Source organism: Canis lupus, chromosome 30 (genome assembly GCF_011100685.1).
Source record: "Canis lupus familiaris isolate Mischka breed German Shepherd chromosome 30, alternate assembly UU_Cfam_GSD_1.0, whole genome shotgun sequence".
Lineage (NCBI taxonomy): Eukaryota > Metazoa > Chordata > Mammalia > Carnivora > Canidae > Canis > Canis lupus.
This window is the reverse complement of record NC_049251.1, coordinates 32132172-32158595: the sequence shown is the minus strand read 5'-3', so window position 1 is coordinate 32158595 and position 26424 is coordinate 32132172. Positions and strand designations below refer to the sequence as shown.

At 38.0% G+C, this 26424-nt stretch overlaps 1 protein-coding gene across 9 annotated transcripts in view; it reads right to left on the bottom strand.

Moving 5' to 3' along the window:
- Window positions 1-26424, bottom strand: part of MAP2K5 (mitogen-activated protein kinase kinase 5) — a 256636-nt gene that overhangs the window by 194453 nt on the left and 35759 nt on the right. For all 9 annotated transcript variants that reach the window (XM_038580797.1, XM_038580795.1, XM_038580798.1 and 6 more), the window contains 5 exons: window positions 23916-23985; window positions 19622-19662; window positions 18598-18665; window positions 11761-11809; window positions 4673-4737 (listed from right to left, as the gene is read on the bottom strand). In XM_038580797.1, the coding sequence (XP_038436725.1) occupies window positions 4673-4737; window positions 11761-11809; window positions 18598-18665; window positions 19622-19662; window positions 23916-23985 (293 nt within the window). The remainder of the gene's footprint in view (window positions 1-4672; window positions 4738-11760; window positions 11810-18597; window positions 18666-19621; window positions 19663-23915; window positions 23986-26424) is intronic.

The following is a 26424-nucleotide window of genomic DNA, read 5'->3' as shown; positions in this document are numbered from 1 at the left end:
GCATTCATGACACAACTAGTGAATAGCAGGAAACATAGAGGTGTATGTATCATAATATAATACAGAATTTCTTAAAGGTAATTAAACACAAATCTAACACAGTTCAACATCTGAGATGTTTGTAGATGTTCCTCAAAAAAAGAGCCCCATGGTCAAGTAAGTGTAGGAGGCACAGGGCTTAGTAATGTTTCTATTATTAGCACTACCATTGAACCAGTAGGTAACATTTAGTCGGTCATAGTGCTGAGCCTTTTCTATGCAACATCTCATTTAACCTCATGACAACCTTATTACATGTTATTATTCCCATTTTACACACGGGCAAACCGAGGCAGAAGACATTATGTAACTTTCCACAGGTCACACAGCTAGTGGCAGATACAGGATACACTTAACCACAACACATACTGTTCTCTACTTTCTCAAAACTTCCAAAATTCACCGTGTCTCTCAGAGGGGGATAGAATATGAGTCATTCCTGAACTTGGGGTTTTTTTGGGAGCAACATGCAGCATTTTGGGAAATGGAACCATAATGAAAGTACATTCATTTTCTTTCTTAAATTATTACTCTTCCTAGGCATAAACTCCACTTTAGTCCAAGGTATTTCCTTTATAATCCATTTCACCCAAATTAGTAATCCAAGAAATACCAATTTAAAATTACCTGCCTGGGTCATTATCATAATACAGAGAATAACTCAGCAGGGGACTATGCACAGCATCCACAATACCCTTGGTTTAAATGTCTGGGTCCAGAATTTCATACTGTATAACTCGGGGGAACATCCAGTCTTAAACGGTGAAAATGTGATCAACTATTAAACAATATATTTTTGCAACTACACATGATGTCCTATCCCTTGAAATTCACAACATCCCATCAAGTGGAGCAAATAAGAAATATTAAACTTTTGCTTTGCATTTATTAGCTTTATTATACTTTACAAGAAAAAAATTAAATAGGCCCATTAGGCAGTTTTGTTACCAATGAGTGGATTTTCCAATATTTTCTTCATCTAGTTTATGTAGCATAGCCTGTAATGTAATCATTTTGTTTCAAAAAAATCACAGTTTTTATAGTCAACACCATTAAGGTAAACTTAGTGTAGGAGAAAGTCAATCATAACACATCAAACAGTTTTATAGAGACTTTAGTAAAGTGGATTCTCATTTCTTGACGATTAGACCATTTTTTTGGGCTGAACTAAAAGCCAGGGATATAAGAACAATACAATTGAAACCCATGCAGAAATGAAGACCAATGATCAATGACAAGTGGTTATGCAAATTGGTGTCTTTACATTCTCTCCTCTTAAGAATCACCTAAACAATAAGATCAATGAAATGTCTTCTTTGTATAAGAAATACACTACATAAAATAAAGCCTTAAAATGATCACATTACTGCCACTCACCCTCCAAAAACAACCACTGTCAAAAACATATTAAATCCTACAACATGCGGGGCACGCCTGTGTCGCTCAGTCAGTTGAACAGCTGACTCTTGATTTCAGCTCAGCTGAGGATCTCAGGATCCTGGGATGGAGCCCCACCTCAGGCTCAGCACTCAATGGAGTTTGCTTGGGGATTCTCTCTCTTCCTCTCTCTCTCTCTGCTCCTCTCCCAGTTTGAGCATGTGCTCTCTCTCTTTCTCTCTAATAAATCTTTTTTAAAAATAAAAAACTTTTAAAAATATCTTACAACATGCATATTGAGCACTAGCAGAGATAAATAAACAAACTCAGGGTAAGCTGCTAATGTTAATGTAGCATTCCAGCAGTTAAAGAACTTGTGCTAAGGATGTGTAAGATAATGTGGCCCTAATCAAAGGAGAACTTCTAGCCATGCATCTTAGCTAAAAACATGAACAAAGCAAACAAGGAATTAACTGTTTAATGAGTACAGGTTTCAGATTTGCAAGATGAAAAGAGTTCTGGAGATGGATGGTGATCAACAATATGAATGTGCCTAATGCCACTGAACTGTAGGCTTAAAAATGGTGTGGATATAAATTTTATGTTATATGTTCTCACCATGATTAAACAAAGAATAAAACACTAACATGATTTGGGGAGCCTGGGTGGCTCAGTCAGTTAAGTGTCCTGACTCTTGGTTTTGGCTCAGGTCATAATCTCAGGGATCTGAGATGGAGCCCCACATTGGGCTCTGTGCTCAGTGCTCAGCACTCAGCACGGTCTGCATAAGAGAGAGTCTTAAGGGATGCCTGATGCCTGGCTGGCTCAGCAATTAAGCTTCTGCCTTCAGCTCAGGACGTGATCCTGGAGTTTAGGGATTGAGTCCCACATTGGACTCCCTGCATGAAGCCTGCTTCTCCCTCTGTGTCTCTGCCTCTCTCTCTCTATGTCTCTCATGAATAAATAAATCTTTTAAAAAAGAGAGAATCTTAAGCTCCTCTTCTGCTCCTCCACCCGTCTTTTAAAATAAATAAACCTTTAAAAAACAAACAAACACACAAAAAAACTAACATGATTGTATATTGTAACTTTTCCTTGGTAGATGGGCATGTTATTTCCATTTCCCCTCCCCTTTTCGTTATTAACCTATTTTTAATACATAATCTTAACATCTGGGATATTAGTTCTAATAAAAATCATCTGCTGGAGCTTGGCGGTCTTGTTTCTCCCCCTCCTAGAATAAACCAGGATGGCAAATTCACAATAGAACTTCAATTTCAAAATACGAACATGCTTGCGAGTTAAACATCTGGTTAAATAGAACACATGAATAGGTTAGGCAACTAAAGAAATTATTTTGAATTCCATTTGAAGTCAGAAAAGGAATCCAGAAAGTTGAAAAATTGCTAGAAATCTTTCCTATTTTATTACATCTGGCTATGGAGCATAAAAGTATTAGTAAAAGCAAGGTTGAGGCTTTGAAAATTGCTCCCCACAGGGAACTCAAGAGAAGCAAATCAGAACATGCAGGTTCCTTCTTCTTTCCTTTCTAAGGGCACTTGAACCCAAGGACTTTCAAAACAGGGTAAACATTCAAGTCAGCTAAGACTAAGAAGAAGAGTAAGATGAAAAGATGTTCTTTATGCAGGCCTGGGAGCTGCTTGGGAAGGAATGCTAGTATGACCCAGGGAAGGACAAGAGTGACTCAAATCCATCAGATGCTTCTTTTTTTTTTTTAAGATTTATTTATTATTTGTTTGTTTATTTATGATAGACATAGAGAGAGAGAGAGACAGAGAGAGAGAGGGGGGCAGAGACACAGGAGGAGGGAGAAGCAGGCTCCATGCTGGGAGCCCGACGCAGGACTCGATCCCGGGACTCCAGGATCGCATCCTGGGCCAAAGGCAGGTACTAAACTGCTGAGCCACCCAGGGATTTCCCCCATCAGATGCTTTAGGCATAAAACATCTTACGGGCAGGGCCTCAGGATCATGTAAGCAATATGCTGTTATTTAATTCTCTGAATTATCATAGTGGAAGTACTTAACTTTCAGACCAACTCCTCGCAATACCCAATCATCTGTAGGAAAAAAATAATCCAAATATATGAACATAAGTTCTTAAGGGACTAGATTCAGGAGAATGGACTCATACCCTGGCTCTACCTGCAGAGAAGACTGAAGTCTTGAGTAAGTCAGTTGACTAGAAGAAGCTTCTAACCCTAAGAAAGCTAATTCTATGCCAAGGCTGCGTCTATATGTGGAAGATGTTCTGGGATTTTAGGATGTGACCCTTCATGGTCACCAGGCAATAGTGCAATTTTTATCTATAGTCACGTGGCTAGCAAGCACTTCAAATTCTAAGAACATTAATAACCAATTATAAATTGTTTCACAACTTTGAAGATATATATTAATATCAATGTTAAAACATCTAAGGTAAAAACACAATTATAATGTGATGCAGAGTCAGTGTATATATGGAAAACAGCTCTCTGGAGGAAAGCTTTATTACTCCCTCAGGGCTTTCTTACAGAGTATGGATTTTTTAATTCCTACTGGAATATTTTTCATACACCATTGCAGACTATTAAGTACCAGATATTACATTATGTAGTTTAAACTTTGCACTACTGCATGAGAAAGACTTCCCTGTCGAGAGAACTATTTTTTATGGTTAGCATTTTTTAATATGAAAATGAACACTCCTTTAGGGTAAGATCACTGCTACTGGAATTTGGGAGAATTTTATAACTTAACATATTCATCAATGTGTAGAAACTCTCTCGGGACTCAGGTGAGGAGAGAAGGAAATACAACAGGAAGAGGGCTTGTTAATAACTTACAGTGTTGACACAGGGCACAGCAATGGTATTTATAAAGGTTGTCTTCTACTGGGCACAGCTGTAAAAGGGCAGGGGACTAGCACAGGGTGCTGGCAAGTTTTTAAAAAACTAGTGTGAAAGAGTGAAGGAAAAAAATGCATTAAACTTCAGGCCAGTTAAAGGTATACTCGCTAATGGTGGACTATTAACTGCTCACCCAGGAGAGATGCAGACAGAGAAATATTAAAGAGGCAATATAAATGCACTTTTCCAAGCAATTCCTGAGAAAATAGATGCCTTGCAGAATTTTGGAGTCAAAGTAGAAATAACATTTAAGTGCTGGTGGTCATTTAAAAATCTTTGCCATGGAGAACCTGGGTGCTCACATTTGGCAAAAGTGGATAGAAAGTTTAAACAAAATCGACTACTCACTTGTAGACTGTGCCTCCGTTGCCATGGCCAAGAGTGTCTCGATACCGTATGTCTTGTTCATTCATCTCCACGAGAAAGAAAGAAAAACAAAAAGGGTGTCATGCTGTGGATGGAAATGTCAAGGAAAAGCAACTCTAGGCCATAAACAACAAGCAGTCTGGGTCATTTCAAGTTCAGCTGCAAGAACGAGAAGATCAATACAACATTTGCTGTCCAATTTATAAAAGACGATACCAAGGGACAAAGTGATGGAAAGTTTAATGACAATTTGTTTGCCTGGGTCATTTCATTAAAGTTTGATAAAAGGTGTCAAAATGGAATGATATAACATAGCTCAAAAGGGTCAGGTCAGAGATACTGATAAGAACACAGTCCCCAGTACTACACATAACCAATGCCAAATAGCACTGCACATAACCAAAGTCAAACTTGGGAAGACAACACACACACACACACAGACACATGCCCGGTAATCTAATGCACAATCTGTAAGTAAATCAGCCCCTAAAAACTCCTTAGGTGACCTCTTAGCTAACATTAAACAAACTAGCTGAATAATGTTAATGATTTTCCTGAAGTAGATAGAGCTTTTCTTTGGAAACAGTAAATTAGTATACAGCGGTAACTGGGTAGAAATCATATTACGCTGATGGAAAAGGCCCAAATTAGTGCACTTTCAAATGCACATGCAGTCAAATATTGCAATGCAGAAAGGGAAAACATATAAGCATGTGATTCTTATAAACTCAAGTCATTTTCATAATTTAATATGTTAAACAGCATGCATATCTTCCCCAGTTCTGTGAAACTATTACACCACAATTACTACTCTCGTTTGTACTGTGAATAGTAGCTGATTATTTCAGGTCCACAAAATAGTGTTTTAGAGTTTTAAAGAACTCCCTAAATTATTTATCAAATGACCTTAAGACCAGTCAGATTATATTTGATGCATTCAGTAATTTTCTACACACTGGTCCAGTTGCTTAAAAATTAACTGCCAACTTTATTCACTAAATGGATTCAATAAAAGTGTTATTTTCCATATAGCTAAAGCTTGGGAAAAGCCATAGTAAGCCCTGAAAAAAAAAAATCAATTTCCAGGGAATTGCATTGCCTTGCATGGGCAGAAAATGGATGGAGTTTTTAATTCAATATCACCTGGAAAAAAAATAGTTTGCTTTCAGACCATTATAGTAAAGCTTTAAATATTTTGCTCTAAACATCCACCACTTGAATAAAACGAGGTTCCATTTATCAAGGGAAATATTTTTCTTCTATACATTTCTGAGGTTGAAGCTTCAGAGAGCCGTGATAATTAGGAATATAGTGCAGGTAACAGAAACAGCTTCCTTTCCAAGGCATTCTGCAAATCCCTAAAAGAATATTGACAGATTAATGTGTAAAAGCCAATTCAACACCAAATTTAATTGTAGTACAACCCAATTGATGCAATTTGCAATCAGCTAATTACTATATTTAGGGTCAGAGGCAAAATGATAGACAAGTCAGAAAAACTGGCAACTATCTTCCTATTTAAGGGAAATTTTGTTCTTCATTATCTTTATATTACTAATGCAGAGAAAAGAAGCCATATTTTAACCTATATAAAAGACAGAACATGAAGAAAAGAAAGAAAACTTCATTATTCTGGGCCAAATGATATGTTTTAAATAGCATGAAGAAGAGGAACACATCAAGTCACTTGAGATACTAAGGTAGCAGAGCTCTTACTGGGTTTACTTTGATCAGTGGGTATGAAGGAGACACACATAAACTGCATTATTTATTGGCCAGTACAAATAGACTAATTCCTTCGAAAGATCTCTCAAGGTAGTCTAAACAGCATTCTTAACAACCTCATTCATCCCATTAGCTTGCCTAACAAGCTGCACCCTCATCAGGTCCCAAAGCAAATTTCTAAGAGAACAAATTTCAGGGAGTACATATAGGATTCAGGCTCTGGGGGAATCACACCCCAAAACTACATCCCCTCTACCACTCCATCAGGGCCTTCCAGATAAAAGGACCAGTAATCTCCTCTCAGAAAAATATACAAACCAAGACATATTGTTATTACACATTCCAATAACACACTGGGATGGACCTAGGACTTTGCAGGGGGCTTGATTTTGTGGAATTTTGTTGGAAGAAGAGAAGGCAAAGAAGCAAGTATGGCATGTCTCTGAGCAGCTTCAACCATTATAATCCTGACATTGTTTTTAACCTCTAATACCCAAGAGGTTGACAATATAAGTGGAGCAGCTGTCCACCGCACATCCCCAGCATTCCAACCTGACCAGGAGTGGTAGGCAGCCAACAGGGGAAGGGCTGAGAGATGTTGTATATTTTGTGTGTGTGTGCTAAGCACTGGGTAAACAAATTCAAGGATAGAAATTTGGAATCCCTCAGACAATAAGATTATAAGAGCCTCATAAAGATAAAAGTGGTTTTTTTGGAGGGAAAGTCCTAAAACTATCTCACTTAAAAAGACAGTATCCATAAAAAGATAGTTAAAATGTTTCTCCAATGTTTTAAAGTTTTATAGACCTTTGCCTGGCCTATGAACTGATGGACCGATTTTTATATTTAAAAAATCAGATTCTTTTCCTTTTCACTTATTTGGATTTTCTAATTTTTATATAGTATGCAAATGGTATTTGTATAAAAAAAATTTTTTTAAAGGAAACCCATTAGAGCCAAGCTCATGAACTGATAAACAACCGTTTGAGAATTTCAAATCTCTGATCAAAATGGGTTACTCAAATCTTTGCTCTTAACTATGAAAAAATCACTAATGGGATCAATTAACAGTTGATAACATTGTTGTCTTTTTTCTTTAGATAGCATATTAATTCAACTTTTCAAAATGAAGCACAGGAACAGTGTTTGTTTTGAGACAAAGGTGGGATTTATGTGTCTACAGCCTACAGTATTTAAACATTACAGTTGGGATCAAGTATCACAAAAATCACAGAACTGTACAGCATTCCAAGAGCAAAGCCCAATTAGGTCATAAAACTAGTCAGTAACAACTAGTCAAGGCTAGAACTCTGTCCTTCAGTAGTCTCTGCTCGATGCCATCTTAGCAGCTAATGTCCTAAGTATGGAGCGACATCCTCCCCCATCACTGGCCCACAGGAAGGAAAGAACCAAAGGAAAGGCACTCACAAGTTAAAAGCAATTCCGTAAGCTGTGGTATTTGTTTTTAAGAAGAGAAATGTTTCAAAGATCACATAGCTCTTTATATAAAAAGGAGGTGAAATAAAGTTTTTGTTCAATAGAGATGCTGAGTTATTTTTATTTTTTTTTTTAATTTTATTTATTCATGAGAGACACACACACAGAGATGCAGAGTCACAGACAGAGGGACAAGCAGGCTCCATGCAGGGAGCCCGATGTGGGACTCGATCCCATGTCTCCAGGATCACACCCTGGGCTGCAGGCGGTGCTAAACCGCTGCACCACTGGAGCTGCCCCGATACTGAGTTATTTTTAAATATAACTGTTTCCTTGTTTTGACTAAAAAAAACAAATAAAAGTCAGAGAATACTAGATGTGAGAGAAGAAGTAAAAGCCATTAGAGTTATAATTACATGTCAACTGAAAGACAGCAAATGACCCAGGAGAAATGATGGGCATTGGGCTCTGCTCCACTTGAAGGAGAGTCAGGGGCTGGGAAAGAAACATGGACTAGACAGGACAACCCATGGGTTGTGTGTGTGGGGAGGGGAGGGTGTCATGCAGTGTGGACTTCCATACAGTCTCACTTATGTTTTGGTCTTTGTGTAGGATGTAAGGTGAATCATAAGAATATAAGAGTTTTATATAATGGTGATAATACAATTTTTAAAGCTAATTTTACAGGAGAATTCATATTTTTCTTCCTTCTTTTTTTTTTTTTCACCCTTCTAAACACAACAAATTTTCCCAAAGGCAGCTGAAGTTCCCAAAAGCGCCAAACATGCAGCAGGGTCAGAATTAGTTCTACGATCTGTATGAACTATAGCTTCTCAGTATATTTATACCTGATTTATCAAGAATAGGAAAATAGTGTGACTCTCTCCTACAAAATCTAAAACACAAAAAAGAGGAAAAACAACTTTAGAGATGCAAAGGTCAAAGTCATTCATCCTTGGTTGGGGTCACTGTGTACTTTTATAATCCTTTAAGCTGACCTCCTGGGCCATTTCTAATCAGTTTCAAATCAAGGGCCAATGTTAAAGAAATGATACGACACTAAAACGGAAGTGGGAAAAACACATCACAAAAACATACCAGTGGTACTGATTTATAGGTCTCAATGAAACATGCCCAAAATATCTGATGATTTGGCTTTTTTTAAGCTAGGAAAAGAAAGGAACCCTCCAACATTAAGCGGTAAAAGAAAAACAATGCCTCCATTCCAAAGACTGTATGTTAAATTTTAAAAAGTGCTTGATTTAATATAATATTAATGAAATTAATGAGAAAAATGAAATGGAATTCAATTATGGATCAGCAAAGAAAATATTCTTTGCTTATTGTCTGCCTGTGTTAAGATGAATCAGTACCTATCGCTTATAAATCATTAAAATAAAAATGCTCAATTAATCCTTATTTTATATGTAAAGGTCTGACAGAAACCAGGCCTATCACTAGACCTTTGCTTCACAAATCGAAGCAATAATGGTTTCAGAAAGCAGTCACACTCTATGAGCAGACAATTGGAGAGATTTAGTAAATCCCACTTTATAGAGCAGAGACTAATCGGAAAACACAAGCCAGTCAAATGTTTCTTATGAACTGTTGACACTATATCAATGCTGAATCAATTGGTGGCATTTACTCTGAGTGACAGAAAAGAAATAAATATTTATATCACATAACCTATATCAATGAACCCAGGCAGAAAGCTATTTCTAACCTGTCAATATTTGATTATCTTGAAGAATCATGTCCCTTTCTTTTAATGATTAATATGAATTCCTTATTAAATCTAAGTGGAGGCTAGTGGAAAGGCAAATCATTATTAATGCTTGAGAGCATAAACCACTAAAATAAAAAACTATGCTCAAGTGTTAAAGTATCGTTAAATGTGACTTACATCTTCCATATCAAGTGGTGTCAGTGCTCAACCCAGAAATTTATTGACACCACAGCTGCGCACATTACCTCACTGCAGTGCGATCTCGCTCACTCTCTAGTTATCCTATAGCACCAAGGAACTGAGAAATTAGTACAAGGAGGTATTAGGAAGACTTCTAAAGGTGGGTTTTTGTTTTGTTTGTTCATGTGAATGAAAGTAAATACAATGAAGGCTGCTCCTGGAAAGAAAGAAAACACCATAGTGTTGAACGTGGGGTTATCACATTCCCAAGGGAGGGCAATAAACAATCTTTAAGTGTCAAAAATCATCGTTACAACAATCTTCCACCACAGAGAACCTCATAACTGAGACCACTAAGATATTTATGGTACTAGGTCTGTTGTCAAAACACTAGGAACATTTCAGAATGCTCATTTTTTTGTGGTGGAAATAAACTGTTTTTCATCTTTGAAAGAGGAATCTATGACAGGTTATTTTCCATTGCCTGGGCTGAACAAATGTAGTTAAAGCTTCTTAATTTATGTCAATTTTGAAATATATTTTCCAGCTGAAGAAAGCAAGTGACTCATACATAAGTTACAATTAGTAACCGGAATGCAAGCATGTTGAAGATAAGTAAATATTCTAGGCTCAAAGTTGCTGCTTTCAATCAGGTTTTGTTTCATACTGGCTCTGAACACGTCCAGGGCACTAGGGGGATGCATTTGCAGACCTCAATCCAAACCAACCTCTGGCTGCTTCAAGTCAAAAGTATTAGGTAAACACTACCAAAATTTTAAGGCCATCAAGATGTACATGCACATCACCAGGTTCTCATTAGCTGTAAACAGAATATCTAAGGACTAGAATTCACACACTCTGGATGATGATCAAATGTTGGAACCAGATCAACTTATTTTTTCTAACTGTATTCAAGAGACTGCGCTAAGGAAGTAGGCTTCCAGAAGCACTACCCTACAGTCACCGTTGTAAGTCATGCACATCTATTAGGCCACAAAGTTACAGGTGATATTAAAGGACAAGCATGAGGACCCAGCTTTGTCTTCTTGACGGGCTCCACTACAAGTACTTGATTCATGAAATGCCAATGAGCCTTGGAGAGGTCAGCGTGTGAAGGCACTGAATAAGCATCTGAGATAATTAAGATTTCAGCCTTCGAAACATGGACGGGAAGTGAACAGCAGTTAAGAAAATCAATAAGAGTCTTTTATTTGCAGTGACACAGATGTCTCAGTCAATAGAGCCTAATAGGCAGGCTTGATCGCAATGGACAGGCGCCTGCCTCCAAGGCTATCAAAGGGCTTCCTCTATAACAAACATTAAAACGCATTTATGTTGCTATTGAAGAATCGAGGACCCTGTAGGTAGCTTAATTTGCCAGTGTATGTTTAAAAGCACTATAATATTTCAGATGTGTCCATTTACTTGAATCAAAATTAGTGAGAAATAACTGGCCTGCAGGCCCGTTTGTCCCTCACTGGCTGGGTGAGGTCATTCGGCTTCAGGATGGCCAGTCCACCAGGCAAACCAAACCAAGGGCTTCTCAAGCCAAAGAATTTTAAATGCCAAAGGTCTGCTGTTACTGTGTCTCCCTAAAACGCCAGTGTTCCTTTCAGGACAAAAGAAGGAGCCACGGTAAGAAAGTAACAGTTTTTCCTTTTCTCCTCAAAGATAATGAAAGCAGCAGTCACCTCCCGATGCAGGGCCATTTCAACAACCCATGGGTTGACACACTTGTTCAGAACTGATTAACTTTTTTTAGACTGAGATGGCAGCAGGGTGTGTGCATGGTGCTTCAATCTGCTGGGAGCGAAACCCATTAGCACAGTTTGAAAAACGTGCTGCAAATTGTTCTGCCAATCAAATTAAGCCATTGTAATTCATTTATGACAAGAAGACATTCATGGGCTCTTTATCTGTATATTAAGTTTATGGATACAAAAACTGGGCAGTAACAAGTTACAGCTATGAGAAAATTTTAATATGTAATGATACCTACCTGACCATTGGCTAATATTTTTTTCAGTTCTGCAGAAGACTTCTTTAAGCTGAAAAGGAAAACATGATTTTTAATGGCAAGACTACAGACACCTTGGAACACCACTCAGAATTCCACACTAAAATACTTTGTTTTAGGTGTAGACATGGACTACACTCTTCACAACCTTCTTCCTACATAATTTTTTTTTTTGGAAGTAACTGGCCAAATAGCAAAGTTATAAATAAAAAACCTGAATCCCTAAAGCCATAAAGAAGTCTACAGTCACAATGAGGCTAGACTACCTTATGGATGACTTCAGTGACCTTTTTTGGCTATTAGTCCCGCTGCCTTTGGGTAGCCTTTCAGCGGCTATTTTATGTGGACTCTGTCATCTGCTAAATACAAAGTACTTAATGATGCATTCTTTGTATGTTCACAGAAACAAGAAAATAGAACTTCAAAAGATAAAACAGTTTAAGTCCTGATCTTTTATTACAGTTAAGAGTTAGGAGTTACAATTCAGCTTGCTGAGAAGCAAATGTGAAGCAGAAATCAATTCTAGGACTCACTAGCTGTGCGATCTGGAACGAGTCCGTTACTTATCCTCTCTGAACTACAATTTCCTTTCTGTAAAATTGGGGAAATAGCAACGTTAAAGGGTAATCAAGAAAATTAAATATTACAAAAAGCTCATGCATATAGTAGATACTAAATAAATTTCTGCTTCTTTCTTTCCTTTTCTGTCCTATAAGTGGGAGATCCAGCTTCCAGAGTTCATTAAGAAATATGAAAATGCGGGAATGTGAACTGGTGCAGCCACTCTGGAAAACTGTGTGGAGGTTCCTCAAACAGTTAAAAATAGACCTGCCCTACGACCCAGCAATTGCACTGTTGGGGATTTACCCCAAAGATACAAATGCAATGAAACACCGGGACACCTGCACCCCGATGTTTATAGCAGCAATGGCCACGATAGCCAAACTGTGGAAGGAGCCTCGGTGTCCAACAAAATATGAATGGATAAAGAAGATGTGGTTTATGTATACAATGGAATATTACTCAGCTATTAGAAATGACAAATACCCACCATTTGCTTCAACGTGGATGGAACTGGAGGGTATTATGCTGAGTGAAGTAAGTCAGTCGGAGAAGGACAAACATTATATGTTCTCATTCATTTGGGGAATATAAATAATAGTGAAAGGGAATATAAGGGAAGGGAGAAGAAATGTGTGGGAAATATCAGAAAGGGAGACAGAACGTAAAGACTGCTAACTCTGGGAAACGAACTAGGAGTGGTAGAAGGGGAGGAGGGCGGGGGGTGGGAGTGAATGGGTGACGGGCACTGGGTGTTATTCTGTATGTTAGTAAATTGAACACCAATAAAAAATAAATTAAAAAAAAAAGAAATATGAAAATGCTCTTCCTTTGGACATCTATGGTTATGTAAACACTTATGGAATAAATTTAGGAAAAGTGGCCAGGGGATGCTCTGAAGTCCTTCTAGCTTTATAATGAGTTAGACCCAAAGATATCCACTCAGTTAGTAGAGTGAGGTACAAAATAGCACCTCATTTCATCAATGTTCTCATTGGAAATTTAAAGCTTGTTAACTCTATTCTTTATCTACTCAAACACTCTACGCATCTACCAAATTAACTCTCCTCCCTTGTGTTAAGTTACCTGCACAGATGCTTTTCTTTCCATTACACCCTCCCCTAAGACTGGAAGATCCCCAAGAACACAAACCACATCTTTATCTCCTCTATATATGCCCTTCCCAGTGACTTGGTGTGTGCTAAGTGTTTGACAAATGGAGGCCGTGGCTTTGGTTGTGATTTATTATACGGCCGTCACAGACACACATACACACACATTCAATTGGTACCTTTAGTAAGTTATATTTGAGAGAGACTTTGAGTTTGACCCAGACTTTGAGTTTGACCACACTTGCTATTTCAAGTTATGATTATTCTTCTTCCTAAATACTTCTTAAACTTCTGCTATGGTCAAACACAGACTATGGAGCCTCAGTCCCTGCTTTCTCCATATTTTATAAAACATGCCCTCAACCAAGGATTCTAAACTTCAATAAGGTACTCCCAAGTCTAAGAATTCACATCCTGAAGTGGCAGTTAAGAATTCTGTAGAATGAGGGGTGCCTGGGTGGCTCAGTTGGTTAAGAGGCTGCCTTCAGCTGGGGTCATGATCTCGGGGTCCTGGGATCCAACTCTGGGATGGGTTTTCTGCTCAGTGTGGAGTCTGCTCTTCCCTCTTCCTCTGCCCCTATCCCCCGATTCTCTCTGTCTCTCTCTCAAATAAATAAATAAATAGTTTTAAAAAAAGAATTTTGTAGAATAAGACCAAAGTAGAAACAAATATCAAAAAATAAACTGCCAAAATCAATCCAGTTAAGAAAATAATAATAGCAGCTATCATTTACTGGATGATACCATGTGCTAGGCATGGTGCTAAATGCTATTACTTATTATCCTGATTTAATCCTCACAGCAACTATAGCCCTGTGGGAATAATTTATCAAGGAAACTAGGGTTCAAGCCTCCTCAGTCTGTCTCTCTTACACACACACACACACACACACACATACACACATACTTTTTTATCCTGGGAAATATTTAGACCCTTGTATTCCCACAGATGACTCCCAATTTAACAGTTACAACTATTGTAAAAATAGAAATAACCAAACAATGCCAAGGCAAGGTTTCTCCACAGATACTCCATAATGTCATACAACTTGAAATAATAACGTTTTGATTCATTGCATTTACAAAACATCTTTCATCCAAGAAACAAAATGTGATTCCTTAATACAGTTTCATCAATCTTCCTAACACCAGAGATAGATAGATGAAAAGTTTAATCATCTTGATTTTATAGAAGGAGAAAGCCACAATATTTAGGAAAGGCCCTGAATTGGCAGTGGGACTTGAATTCAGTAATTATGGCCTAGCAACACCATGTGGCTTAGTAAACTCAGTTTAATAAACAGTCATCCACCTAAGGCAAAAACTGATTCATGCTTTGAGAGTAACAGGAGAATGCTGATTTCATTCATTATAACAATGTCTGACTACCACTTGGTCGCACTAAAAGAAAAAATTCTGGCAATTTTCTTGTTCCTCAATTTACTCAATATTTTGTTTATCTTTAATGATCACAGTGACTTGGGCTATCCAAAAATCACTTTTTAAAACATTTTAAGTTTAAATGTGATGTTATTGTAACCTTGGTAAAATACTTTAAGAGGGACATTGAGACATCTAAAGAAGAGGAAATGGGTGAGGGGACTAGAAATAATGTATCGGAAAGGCTTGAATGAGTTTGGGAGAATTTAATTCAGAGACAAGAGTTAGAGGGAATATAAATTTGTTCATCCACTCATTCATTCAAGCATTATTGACTATCTCCTATGTGGCAAGCATCATACTGGGAATTGGGAATTCAATAATGAATATGCTACAGTCACTGCCCTCAAAGAGTACAGAATCTATTGGGGGACAGAAGTGATTGTAACACACAACGTGCTAACTGCCACAGTAAAAGCAGGCACCAGGGGATTAGGGAAATTCATAGAGTAGGCACCTGGTATACAGCAGGAGGTGGGCAATCATCAGAAGACGATAATAGCTTGGTTCCTCAAAGATGACCGAGACTGGCCAGACTGAATATGAAGGAGGGGATAAAAAAGGAGGAAAGCAGGAAGGGCCAGGAGTAAGAGAAAGCATGATCCACTGAGGGCACCACACATTCATCAGCAAAGCTAGAATGTCAGGTAGGAAGGGGCAAAGAGGGCAGAGGCCTACATGTGAAAGGCCACTGCTCCATTGCAGCCAAGGCTATACGCTGTCCTGAAGGTTTTGAGGTGCAATGAGCAGCTGTAAAGGGGGAATGATGGGCTCAGAGTGAGTGTCAGTAAGATTCCCCTGGCCGTGGTATGGGGAGGGACTGCACAGAGCAAGACTGGAGGAGGAAGCCAGCAGATGTCTGCCACAGCAATCCCCAGAGCCCCAACTGCTTCGGCAGCGACAGGCTGCTGACAAGTGGACGGACTCCAGAGTGACTCGGAAGGGACAGATGTAGGGACTGATGTGGCATAGAGGGAGGCCCAGGAGGCAGTGAAGGATGCCCAGCAAGTTAGCAACCAGGTGAGTGTGGGAAAATCTGCCGAGACAGGAAATCTATAGAAGTACATCTGCAGGGAAGACGACGGGAAGAGCGACCTAGGAGAGGGAACAGCTGTGCTCTGGGGGCCAAACGAAATCTTTATAAGTGGGTGCTAAAGGGGGACCGATCTCAGCTCGTGACAAAGAAAGTTCGAAGACAGAGCTATGTGAAAATGGACAGGCTGCCATGGCGAATAAAGTACATTCATGCTGCAAGGCATATTCAGGAAGAGCCTGGGTGACCGTTTGGCAAGGTGTGGGGAATCAAGCACCAAAACAGAGCAGGGTGAGATGGGTGCTTCTCCACTCATTCCCCACAGCAGAGGATGTTTTATAAACAGAGCTGGCCACAGGACTCCTGAAAACCATCTGATGGCTCACCAATGCCAATACACCAAGAGGAAAACTCAAACATAAGGCCCTGCTGATCCAGCTCCGGTCTACCTCCTTCTCGCCTGTCACTCCAATGTTCTCCTCCCCGCCCCCATCTCTCCACACCACCCCCTCCACCCCAACCAGACTGGCCTGCTTATGAACACGGTGTGCTCCTTTTCCACCATAGGGCCTTCCTGATGCTCCCCGCTCCCTCTTAAATGCCCTCTGCTGGCCCTTACCCTCCTGCAGGCCTCAACAGAATGTCACTCTCCTCCCAAGAATGAGTCTCTGAGCAGGCTGTCTAAATGCCCAGTTTTCTGGGCAGGAATATGTTCAAAACCTGCTTACTTCAAAACCTGCTTACTTCCTTTAAAACACTAATTATAAGGTGTGATTGTATATATTTTTTTCTGTATGTCCATTAGATAGCAAGCTGTACAGGCAGACCACATTGTATTTCTCGTGCATAGGACAGCACCTACTGAATAAGTGGCACTCAATAAATACTTTTGGTTAATTGTCAACAAGAGACATAGAACATGGCCAACCTAGGGTGGTATATTAAAATCTATGATAGGTCTCCTTCAAACTGCATTCCTCCCATAACAGAAGTCCCTACCGGAGGAAGCCACCATCACTAGCGGGGAGGCTGTCACACAGGTAAGCAAAGATGCTATACCAAAGGGCTGAGAACTACTAGATCAGACAGTTTCCAAATTTCTGTCCAACCCGGAAATTTTATGACAGTCAGTGAATATACACAGTCATTCTTTAAAAACCAAGCTAATTTATTCATGCTGTTAACACTAAATCTCAGAGAACTAAAAAGTTATCCTGCCCCATCTCTGCCTTACCATTTTTTTCAACTCTATCCTGCTTTTTATTCTATGATGAAATGGGACCTAAGATACCAGGGAAAGACCTGGTTTCTCCTCAAGGCTCATGGTGAGTCTGGGTGAGTAACAACTTTTCTGAAAGTAGTGGTGAAAATGAAATGCCTGGCCTTCTTTGAACTGAATGTAACAAGTGGCTCTCAGCCCAGTGTCTCCACACTGCTGGGCCAGGGTCAAGCTCTCAAATGAGGACTAAGAGACCTACCCCTTGTGCCCACAAGGACAGATGCACCTCCAATGAATAACCAGGCTAAGTGTACTTGAAGACAGAATAAATTGCTTAAGTGGGAAACACACTCTAAAAGTCGTGTGTTCACTGCAAGAAAGCTGGTGAGTAGATATCCTGACACTACAATAAAGCAATCAAAGAAGCGACTTTGGGTGGAAGGTGGAGGGGGGGCGGGGGACAGTAGAGTAAAAAAGAGAGTCAGAAGGCGAGACTTTAAATTATCTACAGTAAAGCCCTCTGGCAAAAAGAATGAAGACTCTGGGTTAAGGAGGAGTAGGGAAGGAAGAGGAGAAACCCAAACTACATCTCAGCCAATAAAAGGCAATATTGGTTACAGCTCCAAACCCAGAAGAACCTGGACACAGAATGGAAGGGTAGCTTGATGCTGGCTTTTCAATCACCAGTGTGAATACATACATACAGAGCATCACCTCCACAGTGTCATCTTCAGGCACAGTAGGGAAGCTTACTGACTGAATAACCACAGTATAACTAGGATGACTCAGAATTCTATCAGCTTAAGCAGGTTGCTCCTTCTTACTTGAGGACCATGAAAATCTGGAAGTAAGATTTCAGGCCTATCAGAAGAACACTGTGAAAATGCTCTCAAGTCTTTATTTAGTATCCTCATGCCAGTGTCGGGGCACTGTTAGCATGAATTAATGAAGATTATCTTCCTTCTATAAATAGCATCAATCTTCATATGACCAAAGATACAAAAAGAACAACGTGGCTGGTCCATCTAAATTTTACTCCTTCACTCTTTCCTTGCCTCTTTCTAGTAAAGATGTCAGGGGATAACAATACTGCCAAAAGATAGGCAAGCAAGAAAAAAATAATGAGCCTGATACAATTTATGAACCAGATCATCAAGGCATAAATGGCACTGAGGTCAAAGGCACTGATTTTTCTGTATAAGTTGGAGACTGAAGGAGTACCATTCTATAGATCAAAATTAATAGCTGAAAATACCTCGTTCCATCTTTCTCAGTGAGGCTCTTTCTCTCTAGTCAACATGTAGCTATGGTGACTCAACTGGTCAAATTTCTTCTTAGCCATATACGCATTCATCTGGTCTTACAGAAAAGAAGGGTCATCCCATGGGCCTCTTCCCCACCCCCAATCTGCAGATCAGCATGCTCATGGGCACACTTCACTTGCTTGCCCTCACCTATTGCTTGGAAGTGAATCAGAGACTGCTGGGCTGCCGTGTTGAGAGGGTCCAGCTCGGGTATTCACCTACAAGGAAGAAAGAATCTCCATCAGTCTTGTGTTCTGAGGACACAGTTCCAATTAACCTATAATTTGCCACAAATTTCTCATTTCACTATGAAGGTTAATTAGCTTGTTGCTAGATAGACCCACGGTTGGAGTCTATTCAGTATATAGGTTACAGAACTGTACAACCCGTATATTACATAATACACTTTTCCTGTCACTATTCAAATACTTAAACAGCATTGAACAAAGAAGAGATAAATGGGAAATTTTTAATCACCATCTAGAACTGAATTCAATTCACTGCTTTGTTTTGTTTCATATACAAAACAGTATGTTCAAAAAAAGAACATAAAGAATACATTCAGAGGTTAGTGGTGAACCTCAAGTTTTCACACCCTTCCAAATGTAAAGCCAAACAGAACACTGTAGAATGTTTCTTATTCACTGAAAAATGAGGCCCAAATAATTAATTATAAAATGCTTGAATCTAATACAATAGCCAGCTTTTCTTTCAAATGTAAAGCTGTAAGCAGAAATCCAGAATTCAAAAGACACAGAACAAGGAAAAGACATTAAATCGATATATGATTCTAACATAAATATGTCAAAAGAAGAGGAGGGTATTCTGTGTGCAATATGCTTATGTGCTTAATTAATCACTGAATTGAAGTCTATATTTTCATCCAAATAAATCTTTGTGGACAATATACCTAGAATCATCCTGAAGAAATGGACAAAAAAAAATTCCAAATAATAAAAAAATATGGCACCAAAACCCTTTGATCCAAATATGTACACATACTGAGCAAATACTACAAATGAATCCCCCTCCACATCCTGTTTAAAAAAAAAAAAAAAAAAAAGAATCGCTTGTCAGAGCTTGAGAAAGTGCAGTTTTATTTGACATTTCAATAAGTGGAACACAGCATTACAAATCCATCTAACTTTACTGAAACAATTATTGAAATTCGTACCTTCAGGCCATGTATGTTCCGTTCCCCAGGAGGCTTGCAGGCTGAAACAGTAATTGACTAAATTGTAGAACACATCAGGGCCATTTACAAATTTGCTCAAAATGAATCGTTTAAAAAGAAATGAGGGTGACACCAAAATTAGCAGAGAGAAATGATTGAAAAGTGGCTCCCAAGACCCAAAGTGGGAATTATGAACCAGGGTTTTTAACTTGCAGGAGTGAGCATTTATAAATGCAAAGAGCTTTCTGACACCACCTCATATAAATTCCAATTTCTGCTTAAAACATATAAAAATCAAGTTAACTGAGCTAAAATGATTAGATTCCTTTCATAATTCAAATTTCTGCAATCTTTCCTCAACTCTATTACATTGTATATCTGCTATCACTTAAACTACTTTGAAAATAGCTAGGTTTTGGGGGGAGATGGGTAGGGAGAAAAGGGTCTTTTGATGCCAGAAAGATGGCTAGAGAATCTAAAATGGAATATTCAAGTTTGAATACCAGTTTGCACAGCAATAAGTAGTCAAATTTATTAAAATACAGTGATATCATTAATTTTACTTTTTTTTTTTCAAATTTTGACATCCTCTAGTATTTAAATCTAAAGATAAAGCAGTGCCAGGCAGGAAAAATAATATTAATTTCCGGACATCACCCTGAGTTACAGGGTAGCACTTTTCCAATACAGCAAATGTTTCTTCATCAAATGTTAAAAATACAAGTGTGTCCTACCCATTTTATAGGCTGTTTCCATCTGAAAACTACAGTGCCTATATATTGTATGTTAAAGGGCTGTCAATTTTGATTGATTGTTTGGGGAAGGATACATTTTATTTTTTTCTCCTCTCTGAGGTACATGTATTCTTCCTCTGTTTCTGACAGAAAGAAAAGCAGTTTAATAATGAGAAGATGTGGATAATAAATACAGAGCCTATCAGTTGCTTTAATTTTGTATATTTTGAGTATATTCAAGTTTATTGTTATTTTCCTAGAAAATATATCTAAACCTTAATAAAGAACTTTTGTTTTTCCAAAAATACATTAAAATTAGATTCCAAACTTCTTTCCATAAAATGGAAATTAACTTTTTGAACAAAACAAAAGTCACATACATTTGATGCCTGGCCTTGAGGGACCATTAAATACTTCCTAAGACAACACTTCACAGTATTTACACTTAAGTACCCAGTACGTTCATGAACTTCATTTATTTTATTTTATTTTTTTAAAAGATTTATTTATTTATTTTTATTTGTGATAGACAGGAGAGAGAGAGAGAAAAAGAGGCAGAGACACAGGAGGAGGGAGAAGCAGGCTCCATGCCGGGAGCCCGACATGGGACTCGATCCTGGGACTCCAGGATCACGCCCTGGGCCAAAGGCAGGCGCCAAACCGCTGAGCCACCCAGGGATCCCCTGAACTTCATTTAATAAGAAAGTGACTAACTAAGGAATTAGAGACAGACATCAAGTCTTACCTCTTACCTTAAAACATCTGCCTCGTTACTCAATTGGCTTCTCAAACCTTTATGACTGGAAATCTAAACAGTATTCAAAAAACCCACTAACCTCACATTTCCTAAAGTTATGCAGTTAAAAGTTACATAAAACTAGTAATTTTTCATACTTATTAATATGTAACGTATTTTTTAACTACAGAGAGCACAGCCATGAGCTGGGAGTTACCATCCAAGGCAAGTGTAATCTTACTTGGAATGAGGAGAACACCTGATGTTAGAACAAAATTGTCTTCTCTGCTCTTTCTCACTAGTTCACTCTAGAAATTCTTTTTAGCATAGGGCCTGACCAAAGAAACTAAGGTCTGGGAGCCTCTGATCAAACATGTATTAACCCAGGTAATCTACCCAATATGTCTATATCCTTGTATAAGTTTGTATTAATCTCATTTATAAAATATAGGTAAGAAAGCAAAGAGCAAGACTACAGAAAACTAAAATGAGTTAGTTGTACAGAGGTGCCTGGGTGGCTCAGTCAGTTGAGCATCTGACTCTTGATTTCTGCTCAGGTCATGATCTCAGGGTTGTAAGATGGAGACCTGCATTGGGCTCCACACTCAGCCGGGAATCTGCTTCTCTCCCTCTCCCTCTCCCTCTCCCTCTGCCCCCTCCCCCTTGCTTGTGCTGGCTTGCTCTGTCTCCAATAAATAAAATTGTTTGAAAAAAATCTTTAAAAATGAATAAATAAATAAAATAAAAATGGATGTTATACAATAACATCCAAGAAACCATAGAGACAGGGAGACTGAGTCTCATATTTAAGAAAATTCAAATCTGGCTTGGAAGAACTTTATTTAATGATTTATTGGAGCCTAACAGGTCTGTGTTAGGACTACATGTGATGATCACATCTCACATACTGTCTTCTTTTAAGTATCTTCTCCCTATAATACTGTTCTCTATACTCCTACCAACCCCCCTCCAGACTATCCCCATCACATTCCATGAATATTTTCATTTATATGTCCTTTCATTTTAAGCAAATTATAATTTGAACAAAATTCTTACTCAAAGAATATTGAGAATAACTTACTTTAACCACTTATGGGCTGCTATGTACTCTGAAGTTACTTAACCTCTCCGAACCTGCATATTCTCATCTATACAATGGAATCGATAATGCTTAATAGGCAGAAATGTCAAGAGAATGAGAAATGATAACACTGAAAGCAATATTAGTGCCTACAGAACAGATGTCTAAAAACAGTTGTTAACACCATGAGAGGCAGCACAATGGTGTAGACAAGAAGACTGCCAAGGACTGGTAGCACAAAATAAAAGAAAAAAACTGAAACTTAGATTTTGGATGAAGAGAACTAAATATTGGGGGGGGGGAGGGGTGGTACCACAAAGACCCACAGCATCAGAACTTTCCAGGTCACCGTACTAGAGTTTGCTACAACAACAGTGATAAAGTCAAGTAGGGAAACAGTGAATGGAAATTTTCAGGTGGTAAAAATAGTATTCTTTGTGGAGAAACAATTTTGAAACTTGTCCAAATTCTCCCGTCACAGAAGATAACAAGAAATGATCTGCATCCTTTGTTACTGGCCTATGCACAGAAATGGCAACATCTGCTTTTCTTTCCGCTTTTTCTATTTTAGTTTTCAGTCTTGAGATACAACAGAAGTGGATTAATCATAATTTTTGTTTCAGACACACTATCAATAGCTCAATTTCATTTACTCACTTAGCTCTTTGATACATTATTATTAATAATGTACTAAGTACTCCCAATCCCACTGCCCACCTTCATGCTACAAAGGCATAACTCTTGAACTCAGACCTTCCTGTGGGCTGGCTGAGTTGGCTGCCTTTGGAGACTTGATCGGTGTAAATAAGAGTCTACTGGTTAATTGAGCCACTCAACTTCAGAGAGTTACAGGTAATGAAAGTCTAGAATGTTTAATTGAAAAACCCGTATCATGATTATTTGTACAGTATCAGTTAACAAAGGTAAGCTTAACTTTTAATGATTTCAATTAAGTTACTTCTAGAAAAGTTACAGCATTTCCTTATCTGCTCCATCAATTAGAAAATATTAATTCCAAGTAGGGCAAAGTATAGTGGGGGAAAGACTTGATGATTTATATTAAGTGGTTAATTAAACTGTTCTTTTTTCCTATTCTTCAAATTTTGAGGGAACATTTATATTACAGCTGATCAACTGTATCTGATACAATGCTAGTTCTACCAATCTAAAATGGAAAAGGAGTATTATTTGACTAGGTGATTCACCAATGCTTACCCTCATCAGCTAACATTTTTGGAAACATAACAATTAAATTCCCATTTATGAAGATTTTTCTGTTATCTGGAAAATGCCACCCCCCAAAACCAAGCACCAAACATTATCAATTCTCTCCTAAAAACCTGCAGTAAAGCTTCACTTCTGTACCAGCTGAAAGCTTTCTCCTCAACAGCAGCTTTGGCTACCATCATGAGCCACAATTTATAAATATCTGAAATTAAAGTCATTCATTTGCCTTGGTTTAGAAACCATGTGGGCCCCAAAGAGTTCTTTAAGCGAATGTAAGTATGTACTTCAAAAACAAAAAACAATCTAGTTAGTTTAATTTACTCTAGTAAATTAGATATTTTATCTGCCATAACTATAATACAGCCTGCAATCCCCACGATAATGAATACTTCTTTTGTTTTTTCAAATTAAGAGCTAAACATCATGTTATGTGCATTTAAACCTTTGGAAAACATAACTGTTGATGAAACAGTTTACTGAAATAATCATTGTTGATTAGAATTTGTTCAACATTACCTCTTGGAAATATCTGCAGAGGCTCTATTAACTGTCCATTTACTTGCTGTTCCATTACTGTGGAATAATACTGCAAAGAGATTATAGAAAGAGATTACTCAGTAATGTATGAATACTGGAACAGACACTTATGGGTTGTTTAATTCATAGTACTTTTGTAAATTGCTGGTATATACATATCAGCCTCGAGAATACTTTTTCCTATTTGCACATAAAAATGACTATAATGAATATTCAGGATTGAAAGTCCAGTATAATTTATCCTCCACACTGTCATTTATCTTTAAAAGTAAAAATGTTGATTAAGAATTTAGCATTTAATCTCTAGAAATATTTTGAAAATGATAAGTATCAAAAATTACACAAAGCTTTTTAGGGGAAATCTCTCAAATTGCCTCTTGTTCTTTTCTCTGGGTTTTGCAAAGCAAAATGAAGACACTTCACATTTAGCTCGGACCTATGTGCCAGGTAGTAGATCAAACATTACACATATTTGTGTATAAACGGTACAGATAATGGAAATCTAAACCATAGAAACTGTGCTCAAGCAAACAAGACATGATTCATCCAAACATGACAGGATTAATATGATAAAAAGCTCAGTTTTAAGAAAACATCTTTTATACTTCACTTTTATAAATAGTATAGAGTCTATCTGTAAATAGTATAGAGTAAATTTCACTTTAAAATTCTGGGCACCAAAAATTAAGTTCCAAATGAAAAAGCTTTCATACTCCTTCATAAACACAAATTCAATCACCAGGTTGTATTACGGTCTGATACCTGTTTTTCCTTAATTTGCTAATTGGTGAATATATGTCCACCTGACCTAGAGATGGCTTCTGTGCCCTCACTTCTTTTAACATTTGGCGAACGACAAAGTGATGCTCATGGCGGAAAAATATCAACAACAGAAACCACCGATTTTGTGTTTTGAGGGGTTGTCACACACAGAGCAGATCTCTCCTTTTAACTCTTGCTGTATCTATATTTAAAACAGACACATATTATGTAACTGCCACTTTTTTGGAAATTCTTCCTTGATAATCATTACTTGCTGACTTTCCTAAGAAGTCTTTTTTAGAAGATACAGACATACATCTTCCTAAAGCTTCTATGCATATTATTGCAAAATCAAGGTTTTTGTTTTTGTTTTTAGAAATAAAGGGGAGCTATGTAATTCTACATCATCTTGGGAATCACAAGTTAACAATCTAAGGCCCTTTGTCCTAAGAACAGATAAAGTGGATTTCTGATAGCTATGGACTGATACAAGTGTACCTTGCTCTCCAAGGGCTTCCAAACTGTAAAGGACGCCGATCCTCTCCTTCTATGGACGTAACAGCCTATATACATACGGCATAAACATGTGTGACATACACTCTGGAATACATACTAAGCTGAATGTCTTTCAGGAGACTATATTCCTTAAAACCTCAGAAATCTACCGCTCGCCATTACTCAAACAGTGATGACAAGTAAATGAAATATCCATCATGTAAGCTGTCAACCTTTTGGGACGGCAATAACTGTTAACAAGTAGTCTGGAAAAATTGTCCGAAAATGACTTGTCCTCGGCACACAAGTATTTGAGGTTTCCATGGAAAATTAAGATGCCAGTGGCTATTTGGAACATTGCTCAGGTATCCTTTTTAATGGGAAATTTGCTGGTTATTGATCCACAGCATGTACCCCCCTGGTTCTGGAAGGCTGCAAGCAACTTTCCAATCAGTGGCTGTCAAAAACATTACTGCCTTCTTATACTGATACAAGACAACAGCAGTGGTGCTGTTCTCCTATAGTTAATGCTTTTCTTTAATTAACTGCTATGTACAATAGGTACTACTTCACCACCGTCCTAGAAATCAAAACAAATAAAATATCCTTATGCTTTATCTAACAAATTAATTACAGGGTTGTCTGAAACTGGAGCTTGGGGTCAACTTTGAAAACAAATAACCTCAAATGTAAAGGGTCAGAACAGGTGCAATGCATTTTTTTCCTACTATAAAACCTTGCATGCATGAAATTGACCTGTTTTCCAACTTTATTTATTTACTTCACAAAATAAATAAATAAATATGGTTTCCTTTTCATTTCAGATCTGTGCCAAATCAACTGGCAAACTATATATGCTTTTATAATCATTGTACAAAATTTTTAGCTATCTATAACCATCTCTTTATGCTACAATTAACAGTCACAATAATGATATTGTGTGCACTTGCCAGTATTTCTAAAGCAAGCAGTTGCATTTGTTTTTTGTTTTCTATAATCCTTCCAAATCCAAGGGACATTTTTTTCCCCACTAAAATACTGGGTTTGATCTCTGTATTAACAGAGACTCTTGTGATCCATACAGCAAAGACACCATCAGAAAGACACTGCAAAGGGTGGTAATTAAACCCATGGTCTGGGTCCACCGTAGGCAACTGAGTCTGAAGAGTAGGCCATGTGAGGACTGGATGGCTGCCAATGAGGCACCAAGCCCAAGAGCTCAGGCTGCTGC